At 44.5% G+C, this 15,694-nt stretch overlaps 1 protein-coding gene across 1 annotated transcript in view; it reads left to right on the top strand.

The window, feature by feature from the left end:
* Positions 1-2,692: 2,692 nt before the first annotated feature.
* UPK1B (uroplakin 1B) overlaps positions 2,693-15,694 on the top strand; it is a 29,391-nt gene continuing 16,389 nt past the window's right edge. Inside the window, exons 1-3 of the mRNA XM_072812104.1 lie at positions 2,693-2,836; positions 13,923-14,010; positions 15,078-15,278. Coding sequence (XP_072668205.1) covers positions 13,942-14,010; positions 15,078-15,278 — 270 coding nt within the window. The 5' untranslated portion in view covers positions 2,693-2,836; positions 13,923-13,941. The remainder of the gene's footprint in view (positions 2,837-13,922; positions 14,011-15,077; positions 15,279-15,694) is intronic.

Raw genomic sequence — 15,694 nt, 5'->3', positions numbered from 1 at the left:
CACCTTGGGCACATAGTCTTCAGGTTTGGCTTGGTCATTTCTAAAACAGAAGCTGAGCTCTGATTGGTGACCGGCTCCACCCCACAGGGAGCCTCGGTGCTCGGGCTGACTGACTTGTGAGCCAGTTTCATAGACACTGGCTTCTTACCTATCCCACGAACATTATTCTACTCCCTATTAACCTCATTAACCAGTTAATAGAAAAAAATCACATTAATTAAGATGTTAATATCATTTTCAAGGTTACACCAATTGTCTACCCTCAAACAGGATAGCCTATAGTTAAGAAAGAGTTCAGTCCCTGAGGACAGACCAATGGGAGTTGTCACCCCTAAACAGCTCTGTCACCATGGGCAAGTTAATCTTCTCAATCCCCCGCTTCCCTCATCTGTAAAATGGGGAGTCATAATAGTATACACTTCACAGGCCCACTGTGAAGGGTAAATCTTACAGTGCCTGGGCCTTTTAGAAGAACTGAAAGTATGGCAGACAAAATCATGGTTTAAGAAAACTTTCTTCCCGAAACTGGTGCGTAGAGCAAAAGCCATGAAGTAACTCAGAACTTCCAGAAAGCCCATTGCTTTCCCATCCAGTTTACACTGCGACTCCCTCCCTGCCCCCATAACATAGTGAATTTGAAGTGAGGGGTCCATTTAGGGAATGTAGTGACTGTGAAGAGAAGTTCCTTGTCCCAAAGATGAAAGAGAGACCCCATGAGGGTTGGAAAGTCTGAGGGAGCGTGTAGGACCAACATCTTGCAGCTCAGGAGACGTCGCGTCAGTCACCAGGTTTGTTAGCTCACCTTGGAATGACCACAGAGAAGGAAGAAGCATTGGAAGGTGATGGTGAAGTGAACGGCCAGGCAGAGAGAGACATGCATACACCTTTTTACTTCCAGATTTCTGAGAGGTACTGAGGGCGGAGGAGTGGCAATTATTGTCTGAAAATTAATCTTCCTTTCCTAGCTACTCTTTTCTTGTTATGGGCTTTTGTGTTCACATTATTTATTTTGAAAAGATTCATGCTTATTTTCTCCCCCACATAATCCTAGTAATAGAACATAATATGAATGGGAACATATGTCCTTGTTTGCTTCCTTGCTGCTTTATCACAAAGATTTCCAAAAGAGTATGCTTTTAATAATTTATGTTTCTCTCTATATAAATGTAATAGAGATCCTTTGCAGACATAGAAACTATGAAAAAAAAAGAAAATCCATCCATATTATATCATCCAGATATAAATCTGTTGATATTTACTTTACATCCTTAACTCTTTAAGTCATATATATATGAATGTGTATTCATATGTGTGCAAATATATATACACTCATATACAAAGGTTAAACTGTACAAGCTATTTACAACCTGCTCTTTTTATTGTTAGCACTTAGAAGAGTGCCTGGCACATCAGAAGTTCTCAATAACTATTTGTTGAATAAGTGAGTGAATATATTTCCACATCATTAAAATTTTTTCTATGGCATCATTTTTCACAGTCTCAATAGAACTCCATTGTGTGAATTATCAAGCCATATCTAAGTGGGCCCTGGAGGACTGAGGAATAAGGCGTGTGATGAACGCACCGATGCCCCATGCAGGTCCCCCCCGAACAAGGGGTTGTGTGCTGCCCAGCTGCTGGGAGTGCTGACAACCCCAGCCTCCAGTGTCAGCCCCCTTCAGGGCTAGCCTCACCCTGAAAGCCACCTTCCCAGGGTGACCTCTATTTAAGGACTGATCACAGAGGGGCCCCATGCAGAACAACCGTGGCAGGCCAACATCTCCTGGAGCTTCCCGGCTGGAGGGAGGGGGTTGCCCGAGACAGTCCCACCTGCATGGCCACTTGTCTTCTCTCTCTGCCCAATCCTATTTCTTTCCTCTCCCTTCCAAGGGTATTAATCACAGGGCCATTCCCTAATAAATATACTGCACACTAAACTTTGTCTCGGGGTCTGCTTCCTAAAGAACCTAACCTGTTACAGAGATGATCCAGACCCAAGAAAATGCCTGCATCTGTTGATGAAAGCACTCAACAAATTCTAATATTGCTGCCATCACCCATCCCGAACTGTAGGCTAAATAAACTACTGTGCGCATAAACCATGATATGTTACGCAGACATTAACAGAAATGTTGGTGCTGGGTATGAAGTGGTGGCTCCAGTGGATGGGAAGGGAAGGGGAGGGAAGGAAGAGAAGGGAAGACAAAAGGAGGGGAAGAGAGGGGAGGGCAGAGGTGGGGAGGGGAGAAGAGGGAGGGGCAGTATTACTCTCATTGGTCTTTGGACCACCTATGGTGTATTAATTGGGCAATTGCTCTCCCCCCTAAATGTAGCATATGCAAGTTATGAAAACTGAAACTAGACGTGACCCTGGACAGACAGACATGTACCAGCATGACTCTGAGCAATCAGGACAATAGATAGGCCTTTAAGGGCACAAAAGCAAAAATAAGGATCAAATCATAAAATTTTTTTTAAAAAAATCAAATCAAAACAAAAACAAAAGCCCAGACCTAGGAGAAATCCAGAGGAGTGATGATGAGCTAAGGCCTGTCAAGGTGCTGCCATCTGTCAGAATCACACATTCCAAAGTAGCAGAAATCTCCAGTCGGGAAACTTCCTGTTACTTCCGGCCTCAGTGAGGCAAGCTCAGGCGGCATCAGGTTCAGCTCATGTGAGATGCCTCCTCCCAATCACAGACCATTCCTCCCTGGTCCAGGAGGTTCAGAGAATTGGTGCTGGGTAGAAAAGCACCTCAGGCCAGAGCAGCGTGCAGAGAGGGCCAGGACAGCCCAAGGAGGAGGAGGAGGAAGAGGAGGAGGAGGAGGAGAAGCAGGTGAGTAGTCGGATCTCACTCTGCAGGGAAGCCAACTGCACTCTCAATGGTTGGGTTGCTTTCCTGGGAGGTGAGATGGGGCCTGAAAGGGCGAGGGGAAGAAGATAATTTCCTCCTGAAGAGATCCATCATTTTTTGTAACTTAGACTATTATGACGATTTTGTTCTCTTTTACTTTAAATGTACAAATTGCCTTCTCAAACCTTTTGAAATTGTCCAGTTCTCAGAACTGAAATGAAGGATCTGAGAGTGTTATTCACCCATCCTAATTTTACCCTCCAATTTCCTGACCGAACGACCAAGAAAATCCAAGAACCCTGGGAAAACCTATGTCTCCTGATTAAAGTTTCAGACAGACCCCCGTGGACCCCAATTTCCTTGTGAAGTCAGAGAAGCAAAAAGAAAATTTAAGGAAATGGGTCATGTTCTTTCTTAATAATGTAGTAGAAAGTTCCCTGGTCATCTTGTCTGAAATCATTTGATCCTGCCTACTTGTAATGGAATATGTGAGGCAATTTACTCATGGTTTCTTCTCTGCAAACTCTGTTTAAGAAATGTGGCAGTTGAAATAAGTCAACAAATTAGCTTTATCTATGTAATGTTATTTTTACATAATTTATTTTTACTCTTCACCAATTAGTTGATCTACAGGGTCCACAGATCCTAAATATATTTTTCATTGTAACAACATTTCTACATGTAATACGAATTGAGTTTCCAATAATGCTAGTATTAGTTTATGTTTATAGGTTTAAAACTCCACTTATAACTAGTTTCAAAGATTTTGAACACATTTGGAATTTCTTTAATTTCAATGTCCTTTTTTAAATTAAAGACAATGTTGACCAATCATTTCTTCCCTGAATACAGTTGGCTAACCAGAAGAAGAAAGAATTCATTTAGATCTTATACACACACACACACACACACACACACACACACATATTTTCAAATCTTGTAAAGAAACAGTTTTCCTTTTGATTAGTTCTCCTTAATGAGGAAGAAATTTTCTCATTTTGCTTTTTTTTTTTTTCCTCATTTTGCTTTCTGCTGTAACAGCCTTTTTTGCTTTCTGCTACAATAGGCTGAAAAACCAAATCACCAATTTCTTTTTTAACTACCTGGAAAGAATCATAGACTTGTAAATCCAAAAGGGAATTTACACACCATTTAGTCGAGAAAAACAAATGAAATCTCAGAGTTTCTTGTTGACCTCTCCTGCTTACATTCTTACCAAGAGCAAACACCGATGAGTCCCTGCAGGCTGCCCACACCCCTGATGTTCCCTAACTGGGGCAAAGGCTGAATTCATAAAGAGGCGCCCTAATCTTACCTCCCCAAGGAGTCTCCATAGCATTCCTGCCTTGGGGCCGGGCATCCAGCTGGCATTGCCCGCCCCTGAGGTCCTCACTTGCCTGAGAATGAGCCACTGCTTCTTAGTCCTGACTTAAGGTGGGTGAATGACTCTGAGGTCAGCTGGCAAACATCAAGAGTCCAGAGCAGTGCCATCCAACAGGACTCTCTGTGATGATGGAAATGTTCTATACAATAACCACCAACTGCAAGTGCTATTGAGCACTTTAAATGGGGCTATTGCAACCAAAGGATTGAATTTTATTTTTTATTATTTTATTGGAGTTCAGTTTGCCAATGTGTAGCATAACCCAGTGCTCATCCCATCAAGGATTGAATTTTATTTTATTTTATTTTGAATTTTAAATCTTATGTAATTGAACTAGTTTGAATGAAAATAGCTACATGTGGCTACTAGTTACCATATTACTGAGAGCAGGTTTAGAGCTTGAAAGGGAGAAAAACCAATGGATGCTGTGAGCCCTGGGTGTCATGGCCATGGGAACAAGCACTGCTTGTCACCTTTCCCAGGGACTCATCCCTTCCCTAAATATAAGCAGACCAGCAATGGCTCTGATCTAAAATCCCCACACCCACCTTTCTTCTCCCCTCCAAGTCGAACAACTGTCTGCCTTTGTTCTGGGTTTCAAGGTCGGGGCTAAGGGAACAGCACAGTGTGTTTCTTGTTTCTTCCTCTCCTATTTCTCTCTCTCTTTTTTTTCCTTTGTTAATCCAAATTTCTCTAGCATGAGCTAGAGTTTGAGGTGTGGTTTGCGTGTGCTCTGGCCCAACAAACTTGGGTGAGGAAAAGAGGTAATGAACTTGAAAAAATGAGCTCATGCTTGATGGGAGAGACTCACTTCTTTTTCTTCTGCTTTGAAAGGGTTTGTTTAGTGAGCAATGGTTTTTAGACCCATTCAATGTGTCTGGAAACATCAACACTACGGATATGAGTAATTTTTATAAGAAAACAAATGGAATGAGGGCACAAGGAAAAAAAAATAAAACCTAGCCTTTTAAAATGTTTGCCCTCCTCAGAGCAAAGGAGTTCCTGGGATGTTGAGCAATTGGAGTATATCATCATGGTGCCAGGCCACTGGGCAGTTTTCCACAGGGTGGGGCTCACAGAGGCTATTCTTGAATGTGGAAAACACTTTCGGGCAAGCTGCATACTTTCAGTCAAGGGTGATAACATTTCTGAAGTGGACAGCCACTAATTGGCTCTCTTAACAGCCCTCTACCAATCTCACCTTTTAAAATTCACCTCACCCCATTTGCTTGTTTTCTATCCCTGCCAAGTTAAAAAGCAAGTCTAACACCTATGGGGGAAGTGGTACGTTGGAATAACACACGAAAGTTTCCATAGACCCCATATTTGAAATAGCTGATACATACTGGAGGCTAAAAGGGCAGAAGGTAGGATGGGAAGACACATCATATTGCCAAGACTCAGTCTCTATCCACGGAAGACAGACCCAAGACCCCAGATCATGAGTTAGGGTAGTCCATTGAGGTTCTATACTCCTTGGGTCTCTTTCTCTCTCGTGTGTTTTTCTTCTCCCTTTGGAAATATAAGGGATCTGATAAAATTATTCACATTGAGGCATTGACACTGATGGCTCATAAGACTCAATGTGCCTCTTTTATATGGATGTGCATTCTGATCAGGAGCAAACGAGTGATTGTCTTGTGGGCTTTTAGAAATTAGGGCAATGAGTGAGGAAGACTTTGAATGGAGGGCAAAGGCAGAAGGCTCTATCCTTGCCAGCTTTGTTTATGAGACTCCCTTCATGGCTTAACCTGTAAGGGAAAAGAACAGGGCAGGGCATTGGGGCTTTCTCTCAACTTTAAAGAGGCATAAAGGGAGGTGGTGCCTACCTATCTTAAAAAGAAGAATGATTAGTGACAAACTCGCTAAAGGGCTGTTAAGGGATGTCTGGGTGGCTCAGTGGTTGAGCGTCTGCCTTTGGCTCAGGTCATGATCCCAGGGTCCTGGGATCAAGTCCCATATCATGCTCCCTTCACAGAGCCTGCTTCTCCCTCTGCCTGTGTCTCTGCCTCTCTCTCTGTGTCTCTTATGAATAAATAAATAAAATCTTAAAAATAAATAAATAGGGATCCCTGGGTGGCGCAGCGGTTTGGCGCCTGCCTTTGGCCCAGGGCGCGATCCTGGAGACCCGGGATCGAATCCCACGTCGGGCTCCCGGTGCATGGAGCCTGCTTCTCTCTCTGCCTGTGTCTCTGCCTCTCTCTCTCTCTCTGTGTGACTATCATAAATAAATAAAAATTAAAAAAAATAAAAATAAATAAATAAATAAAAGGCTGTTAAGAGTCAGGAGATCTGGACTTGAATCTTGACTCTACAAACACATCTGTGATCTTGAACAAGTCACTTCCCCTCTGGGAGCCTCAGTTTCCTCATTTGCTCAACAAGAGGACTGACTACAAAGCCTCTACATCTTCAGCCAAATAAAGAGATATTTGTTTTAAGGAAATAGCTCACGTGGGTAGGAGCTCACAAGCCCCAAATCTGTAGAGCAACCAAAAATCCAGGAAAGAAGCTGATGAAGCAGTCTTGAGTCTGAAATCTGCAGTTTTGAGGTAGAATTGCTTGGGAAATCTGTCTTTGCCCTGAAGGCCCTCAACTGATTAGAAGAGGCCCATTCCTGTTGCGGAAAGTAATCTGCTTTATTCAAAGCCTATTGATTTAATATCGTGATTTAAATGTCAATCATGTCTGTAAGACTCTCTTCACAGCAATATCTAGACTGGTATTTGATCAAACAACTGGGCACCACATCCTAGGCAAAGCCCTAAGGAACACCACAGTTTTTATTCTGTATGTAGAATGGTGCCATCTGGGCCTCCCTTTGGTTCTCTCTCCATGCCTGTCTTCTCCGGTAAGGGCCATAAATTCATAATGTCTTTTTTTTTTTTTTTAACAGCTATCAGTGTGAAAATTTGTCTAAGTTTTTCTTGTTTTTACTTAATAAGTTCATTAGTCTGCCCTGGTGCACAGGTGTTCAGAGCCTTCAAAGAATTCTGAAGGCTTAGCCAGGCCTGACCATTTCCTTTCATAGAAATCACATTGCCTTTGCTCCAAGTGTGCCAGGAACCCCTTCCCAGACCCCTTCTCTGTCTATTATGGAAGTTGCCTCTTTTCCAGGAAACTTTCCTAGAAGTTTTCCACCCAACACAGGTCTCTTTGACACAGAGACTAGGTAATATCAACATTACCTCTTGACCAGGGTTTCCCAACTTCACTCTTGAGTGTCTTCTAACTCCCTGGGCAACTGCCTTTGAACTCAGTACTTTTCCTACATTTTTCATTCCTGTTAGTTCTAGAAGAGTGGTTCCTAGCCACGTGGGGGCTCACCATGTGGCTTGGAAATTCAGAACTGATGAGGGAAAACTCTCCACTCTTGCTTCAGCCAAACTTTGATCTGGTTTTATATATTCACATCACGTATTAAAATCATATGTTCTTTGAAATGCGGCTCTGTGTTTTAAAGCAAAATAAAATCACTAGTTTTCGGTGCTTTCACCATTCAAGTCTGTTGGCTTGGTCTATCTGCTTCAAGAAATTGAAGGCAAAAATAAAATTAATATTGGTTGGGTAATAATATTGTATTAATATTCACCTATATTCTCACTGAATTTTCACAGTAACCTTTTGAGTTAGTGATTATGATACCTGTTTAGAGATAAAGCTCAGTAAGATTAAGAAATGACCTGAGCTCACAAAACCGGTAAGCTGCAGAGCAGAGATTCAAACTCAGGTCTGTCCAAAGCCCCTGCTCTTCCCACTTTACTGTATTCTCTAACCCAAGCTAAAATCTACTTTATCTGCCTTTTATTTAGCAAAATAATTTATTGAGTGCCAACTATGTGTCAAGCACTGTGCCACCTTGGACCTAGAAAGATAAATAAAATGCAGTCTCAGGGCCTTCTCCTGCTTTGGAGACTCATGCAGAAAAGTGCAGGGGCCCCCTTGTATGTTGATACCAGGAGAAAAGAATGCAGAAGGGGAGCAGAATCCTCCCTAAGTAAATTCTGCGTCAGGAGGAAAGCGGCCTGGGCACAGAGGAGAATAACGAGTGCCCGCTCTACATCACCTCAGTCTGGAGCAGAGGCCCTGGAGCTAGCCAAAGCCAGAGGGATGAAGCCCAGTATCCGGGTGTTGACAGTTCAGGAATGCTGATGGAATGCAGAAAGGGTCCCTCCCATCCAGATGTGCTGCTTGATACCTGACTCTGGCCACATACCCCAAGCACAACGGGGTAGCTTTTTTTCTGGTTCCAAAGAGATTATTACCCCACCCCACCCCTCACCCCTGAATCCTTCCATGGAAAATAAGAAGAAGCACACATGTGTAAGGCCTATAGATCCCTACAGCAGAGTGGATCCTAGGCAGGAGATAGAGGGAAGGTAGAGAGACTGCTTCACCTCAACCTGGAAGACATTGGCCTTGGGACCAGTCACCTTCCAACCTCCTGGCGAGGCCCCAGGAGTCACTAGTGCATAAAGCAAAGCCATAGCCCAATTTCCTGCTCTTCCTATGTCTGCCACTGGTTATCAATCACAATTTCTCATGTTTATAAGCAAAAAGTTTTTGCCAGCCACTTCCCCATCTTTTATCTCAGCAATCACAAAGACCCCATCAAACACATTGCGTTTTACCCATTTTATAAATGAGGAAGTAGACATTGAGTAGCACTGTCCAGGGGTCCACAGAAAGGATGGACAAGCCTGGGGTTTGAACCTTGGCATTCTGACCCCAAGTCCAGGGTGTGCTCACAGACTACAGCCACCAGGCTACACCGTGAGCCCTGAGAAGCCTACCCGTGGCTCTCTAACTACCATCTCACTGGACATTTGTGGCTGTGTGGCAGATGCAACAAATGTTTTGGGTCCTCTAGACACCAACCTAGTCTAAAACACAAGCAACCAAAGAGATGCTATGAAATGTCAGCTCACATTAACCTGCACATTTGCACCTTTTCCTTCCAAGAATTTCGGTCCTAAGAGGTGGGTGAAAAAAACTGCAGGGTTGGAATATATCTGAACAAGTTTTCTGGAAAAACATGTGGGTGCAGCCCTGGGTTTGAGGAAAATGTGCAAATATGCGTGCAATGTCAAGGAGCTAAGGAGACAGGAGCTACGGAGACACAGGAAGCTGGAGAGGTGAGTGAAGAGAGGCCCCGTGATTCTGACCTTGGCAAAGGCATCTGAGCCACACGGGGGACCTGTGTGGCTCTGCTTGAGAGTCATCACAGAAGTGAGCCAGGGGTCACTTTTATATTAGCTCTGTGACAGGACTTCAGAAACTGTATAGTGTTTAAGTGAAATATCCAAAGCCAGGCAGACTTGGGTTTGAATCTCAGCTTTTTATTTTTTTCAAGAGTATTTATTTATTTATAAATAAATAGAGAGGAAGAGGGAGGAGGGTCAGAGGGAGAGAGAGGAGCAGACTCCCCGCTGAGCAGGGAGCCCCAGACGGAGCTCCATCCCAGGACCCGGGACCATGACCTGAGTGGAAGGCAGACCCTTCCCTGACTGAGCCACCCGGGCGCCCCTGAATCTAAGCCTTTGCATTTTCTGGCAGAGTGGCCTTGAGTAAAAGTAAGCAATCTCTCAAGCCTCCCTCTCTTCATCTGGGAAATGACAAGAAAACAGATTCTCCCCTAGATGCTCCAGGAGGGCCGCTCTGCGGACAGGTTGATTTTATCCCAGTGAGACTCATTTCACACGTCTGACCTCCACCTCGGAGGTTACATTTGTGTTGCTTTAAGCCATTGAGTTTGTAGTAACTTGTTACAGCAGCCGTAAGAAATTAGTACAGATTTTGGTTAAAAAAGTGAACAAACAAAAATAAATAAAAATTAAAAATTGAAAATAAATAAATAAAATAAAATAAGTGAACAAACGCCCAAACAAACAAAACAACACCTCTTGGCTCTGTTGAGAGATGAGCATGAGGTGCCTACTGTGCGCTGAGGACACCCAAAGTGCTCATTCCATGACAGCTCTCATCATGGTTTTGTTATTTTGGAGGATGGGAGTGACTTCCTCGGTTATTGTGTGCCACTGACCCCAGAGGCCTGACGGAGAGGAGAATGCACGGGGCAAGGGGAGAGAAGGCTCGTGGCCTTGCCCATCGCTACATCCCGGCCCTCCAGGGGTTCCCCCACAGTCAGGCTGCCTCCCCAGCACTTCCTACCGCTGCCCGGCTCAGTTCACTCTTCTCTTCTTTTTGCTCAAAGCCACCCCTCATCGGCCTCCTCCTTCTTTTCTCCCACTCTTGTCTGGGTCCCATCCTGATCCTGACACGCAGTCCTCCCATAGAGTACCCATTTGTCTCTTCCCCCTTTATAGAACTTGCTGTGGCAGGTCGTCTTTGGAAAAGTGGGTTATGGGGCCTAACGAATCACCCAGGCCCAATCCCACGTTCAGGTCCCTTCAGCAACGCCCTGAAAGCCCAGCGTGGTGGCCTGCCTATACTCTTCCTCTTGTCTGTAGTCCTTTTTCCCCTTTGATTCGACCTACAATCATTTTTTCTTGAATCCATGTTGCTGCAATCACACTTGAAATTCCTTGCAAGGACACGTTGCCCTCTTTCTGTTCTTTAAGCCCAGCTAATCAACCCAAATAGGCTGCTACCCAACAAATGGGTGCCTAGCCCGGACTGGTCGAAATGGTGCTGCCCTTGGCTTCTCCAGACTTTTGCCCCTGACTCTCTATACTTGTGTTGTCTGAACTTTCCCCGTCTATTTATTTTTGTCTCTAGATCATCACTCAGCGGGTCGGGAGCAATGTCTGTGCATACCAGTAAGGAACTTTACATTGTGACTGGTCTGGTCACACGAGTAAAGATCTCCCTTGGTGGCGCCTGTGCGTTAACTCCTTCGGGGCACCCTGGCTCCACTCAGTCTGGCAGGTAACAGTCACCGGAACAATTGCAGGGAAGAATGAATGCCACTTCCAAGCAGAAACTACACACAAAGATCTTATCCCAGTGGCCCGCTTTCTTCTATTCAGTCAGCAAACGTTGATGGATGACCCACGGATGCCCTCAATTCTGGGCCCCAGACACTCATGGCTTATGACTCCTTCAATCCCCATAGCTACCCAGCTGAACGAGCAAGGGAAAATAGAGAAGTTGAGATTACTTGGAAGGTCATTAATGCTTACGGTAGAGTAGAATAATGAAGTTCAATTTGAGCAAGGTCTGAGTCACGTAGAAGGCTTGCCTCCCATTGATGCCCTGTACCAACGGGCACTGCAGCCACACTGCCTCCATTGCTACCTCAGGGTCACCTTGCTCTTCTAGGTCTCCGCTCCCTGACTTTTTCCTTTCCCTGGAATGTCAGCCACCCCACCTTCCTCCCACACCTGCCCTACACCTCTAGTCTCCTCACCCAAACCATACACACTCTGGAGGGCTTCCATTTCCATACTCAGAACTCCCACACAGCACTTAGGGTCTTACGGGATGTATTAAAACTATTTAGGAACTATCTCAGCTTCCCTGCTAGAGCATAAAATCCTAGAACACAGCAATCTCCCTTATTTATCTTTGTACACCTCAAAACTCAGGTTGTATCATTTAATACATTTTGACTTAGAGCCTGAGTGCAGGCAGTGATTCGTTACTCAAATCAGTAACACAGTAAGAGATGTGGATGGCTTTTCTTTCTTTCTTTTTTTTTTTTTTTAAGGATTTATTTACTCATTTGAGACAGAGAGAGACAGAACACAAGCAGAGGCAGAGGCCGAGGGAGAGGCAGAGGCAGGCTCCCCACTGAGCAGGGAGCCCTACCCAAAGCTCCATCCCAGGACCCGGAGATCTTGACCTGAATGGAAGGTAGATGCTCAACCATGTGAGCCACCCAGGAGCCCCCTGGATGGCATTTCTGAAGGCATTTGAAATATAAAAGCTAAAGTAATTGACCCAAAACACTTACCTCCGTGTTCCTTCCAGAGAATCCTCAGGGAGGGAGAGGCCTACTGAGTTTTAATGCCATACAAAGCACTAAACCTCGTGAATAATTTCTGGGAGCCAGGGTGGGCTGGGGGGATGGCCTGGAGCTCCAGCCACACTGGCCAACGCCTCCAGCCTAGCTCTTCCACTTACTGATCGCGTGGCCCCAGGGACCTTAATTACCTAAATTAAAGCTTTAGTTTCCTCATCTGCAGAATGAGGCTCCTCACCCTTTTTCTTTTTCTACCTAATCAGGCTATGAGAGTTAGATGTGTCCTAGTTGAGTGGCACATGGAAGGAACTTTATGTCAACGCCTCTTTTCCCACCCCACACCTTGTGCAATAGGGTACTTTTGATTTTTACTTACTTATTTATTCCAAGCTTTTCTTTAAATTCAAGTTAGTTAGCATATAGTGTAGTATTGGTTTCAGGAATAGAATTCAGTGCCTCATCCCACTCATCATATAACACCCAGTGCCCGTCATGACACATGCCCTCCTTAATGCCCATCCCCCACCCAGCCCGTCCCCCGCCCACCTCCCCTCCAGCAACCCTCAGTTTGTTCTCTATACCTAAGAATCTCCTATGGTTTGCCTCTTCCTGTTTTTATCTCACTTTATTTTTCCTTCCCTTCTCCTATGTTCATCTGTTTTGTTCCTTAAATTCCACATGTGAGTGGAATTGACTTATTTCGCTTAGCGTAATATGCTCTAGTTCCATCAAAGTCATTGCAAATGGCAAGATTTCATTCTTTTTGATGGCTGAGTGATATTCCAGTGTGTGTGTGTGTGTGTGTGTGTGTGTGTGTGTGTGACATCTTCTTTATCCATTCATCAATCAATGGACACTTGGTTCTTTCCATAGTTTGGCTATTGTTGATAATGCTGCCATAAACATCAGGGTGCATGTGCCCCTTCGAATATCTATTTTTGTATCCTTTGGATAAACAGGGTACTTTTAAAATTGCCAGCTATTTTTGAAGGTAACAGAATATTCTGATAATAATGATTTTTAACAGCTGCCTGTAATCGATATGGGCACCAACTACCATCTCTGCCATGGATTTACCATTTTCTTTTTTTTAATTTTTATTTATTATTTATGATAGTCACACAGAGAGAGAGATAGAGAGGCAGAGACACAGGCAGAAGGAGAAGCAGGCTCCATGCACCGGGAGCCTGACATGGGATTCGATCCCGGGTGTCCAGGATCGCGCCCTGGGCCAAAGGCAGGCACCAAACCGCTGCGCCACCCAGGGATCCCAAGGATTTACCATTTTCAAATAATAATTTAAATAATAATAATTTTCAAGTTATCTTTAATTGTTCTTCTCTTATCCAACACCAAATACTTAAGCAAAACCTTTTGGGTCTACTTTAAAGTATCTCAAATCCACCTGGGTGGCCATTGACTGAGCATCTGCCTTCAGCTCAGGTCGTGATCCTGGGGTCCTGGAATCAAGTCCTGCATCCATCTCCTTGCAAGGAGCCTGCTTCTCCCTCTGCCTGTGTCTCTGCCTCTCTGTGTCTCTCATGAATAAATAAATAAAGGCTTTTAAAAAAAATGCCAGTGATTCGAGAGCTTAGTAACCAAATTCCCTCCCTTGCTAAATGATTGCCTGACTTTGGTTTGGATGCTTCGGAACACAAGAAGGTGATACGTGATGGTGTGAGGTAGGCATATCCGGGAACTTGGAGCGGCATTTGTCACCTGGTCCGATTCAGTTGTAATGTTCTCCATTGTGTCTTCAGCTTGTGGGAAATCCTGAAGATGGCCAAAGATGACTCCACTGTTCGTTGCTTCCAGGGCCTGCTGATTTTTGGAAATGTGATTGTTGGTGTAAGTAACAAGTATTTTTCAGGAAGTTCTTTCTGAAATCATGGTTTGGGGATTATTTTTTATTATTTGGATTATTATTTATTTTTCCTTTAAACTCTCACTTTTGAAAGTTTAAAGGAAAATAATGATATAATTACTGGCTTCCTTTCTCTTTTCTTTTTTCAGGGAATGTGATAGTAAAATATGTTAGCTAGAACTTGATTATATAAACTATCATGTGGAACTGTGCAATATGTTGAAACACCATGATTTTAAAAAAGAATGGATCTTTCCCTCCCAACCTTAAGACACAAAAATCTGAAAGAAGCCAGGTCAACCGTGGTCAGTGTCCAAACATTCCCACCACACACAGGCTGTGGTGTTTCTTTCCTACTTCACCTCAGTTTGATTTCCGTGGAACTGTTCTATTAAGCCTGTTGGGGATAAATGTTTGCATTTACTTGTCCTTATCACACAGAAGGCAATACCAGGATGTGAGAGTGGCTCAGAGGCCACACTGTGTGGGTGTGGCATGCTGACAGAGCACTTGAGAGCCAGGATCGCTGGCTCTGGGCCCAGCCTGCCTCCAAGTCCATGTGACTCTGGACAAGTCATCGGCTTTCAAGGCCAACGTCCCTGGTCTATAAAATGCAAGGGGTGAGAAAGATAACCACCAAGGTTCCTTCCAGCTCTAATACTCAATGCCTCTCTGGCACCAATGAGCATGACCAAGAATGGGTTAAATACTATAATCCAGGAATTTGGGTGAAAGGCAGTGGGAGAGTGGGAGGTGATCTCCCCACAAGATGTTGCTTGTGCTTCATGCCCCCAAGGACTCTAGATGGTCTGAAATTGCCTGGGTCTTTTCCCAAACAGCAATAAGGGAGTGACTTGTGGGAGGAAGCATGCAATGTATTAATAGGATGGTATGAGCTGTTTGATGTCCTGGTGATGAGTTTAAGTCCATCACTTTGAGCCTCTGCAGGGACGGAATTAGTCTCTCTCATAACCCCCTTCCCACCCTTCTGCATCCTTCTCCCGATGCTTCTCTCCTGCCCCCCAGCCTGACAAACGCCCTCTGCCCCCAGATGTGCGGCATCGCCCTGATGGCAGAGTGCATCTTCTTTGTATCCGACCAGCACAGCCTGTACCCGCTGCTTGAAGCCACCGACAACGATGACATCTACGGGGCGGCCTGGATCGGCATGTTTGTGGGCATCTGCCTCTTTTGCCTGTCTGTTCTAGGCATTGTAGGCATCATGAAGTCCAGCAGGAAAATCCTTTTGGCGGTGAGACCTTAAAACTCTCTACAGTTGCTCCTGGACCGATTTTGGTGGACTGTTTCTTCTTCCCTGAGCGCAGTGATTTGGCTTACAGTGGGGTAGGTGGGAACAGAGAGAGCCAGGTGGGGGTGAGAAGGCGCAAAAGACTCTCCTGCAGTGAAGCTTGTCCATGTGGGGGTAAGGATGCCCTCCACCATTGCAAGTCCAGAAGATTCCAGTACAGAGAACCCACAGAGGAGAAACATGGGGGTGATCCTGTTGAGAATTTTTCAGATCTGTGCTTCTCCACCTGGTATCTGCATGCATCCAGCAGGTACAGCCAGAAGCTACATAGGTCAAAGGAGAGACAGCGTGAGAACATGATCATTAGGCTTTTTTCTCTTGACAATAAGGAGTTTAAAGTATTATTTTAATACCAATCA

Source organism: Canis lupus, chromosome 35, assembly GCF_048164855.1.
Source record: "Canis lupus baileyi chromosome 35, mCanLup2.hap1, whole genome shotgun sequence".
Taxonomy (NCBI): domain Eukaryota; kingdom Metazoa; phylum Chordata; class Mammalia; order Carnivora; family Canidae; genus Canis; species Canis lupus.
Note: the sequence above shows the minus strand (reverse complement) of the source record. Positions and strands in the feature narration are given on the sequence as shown.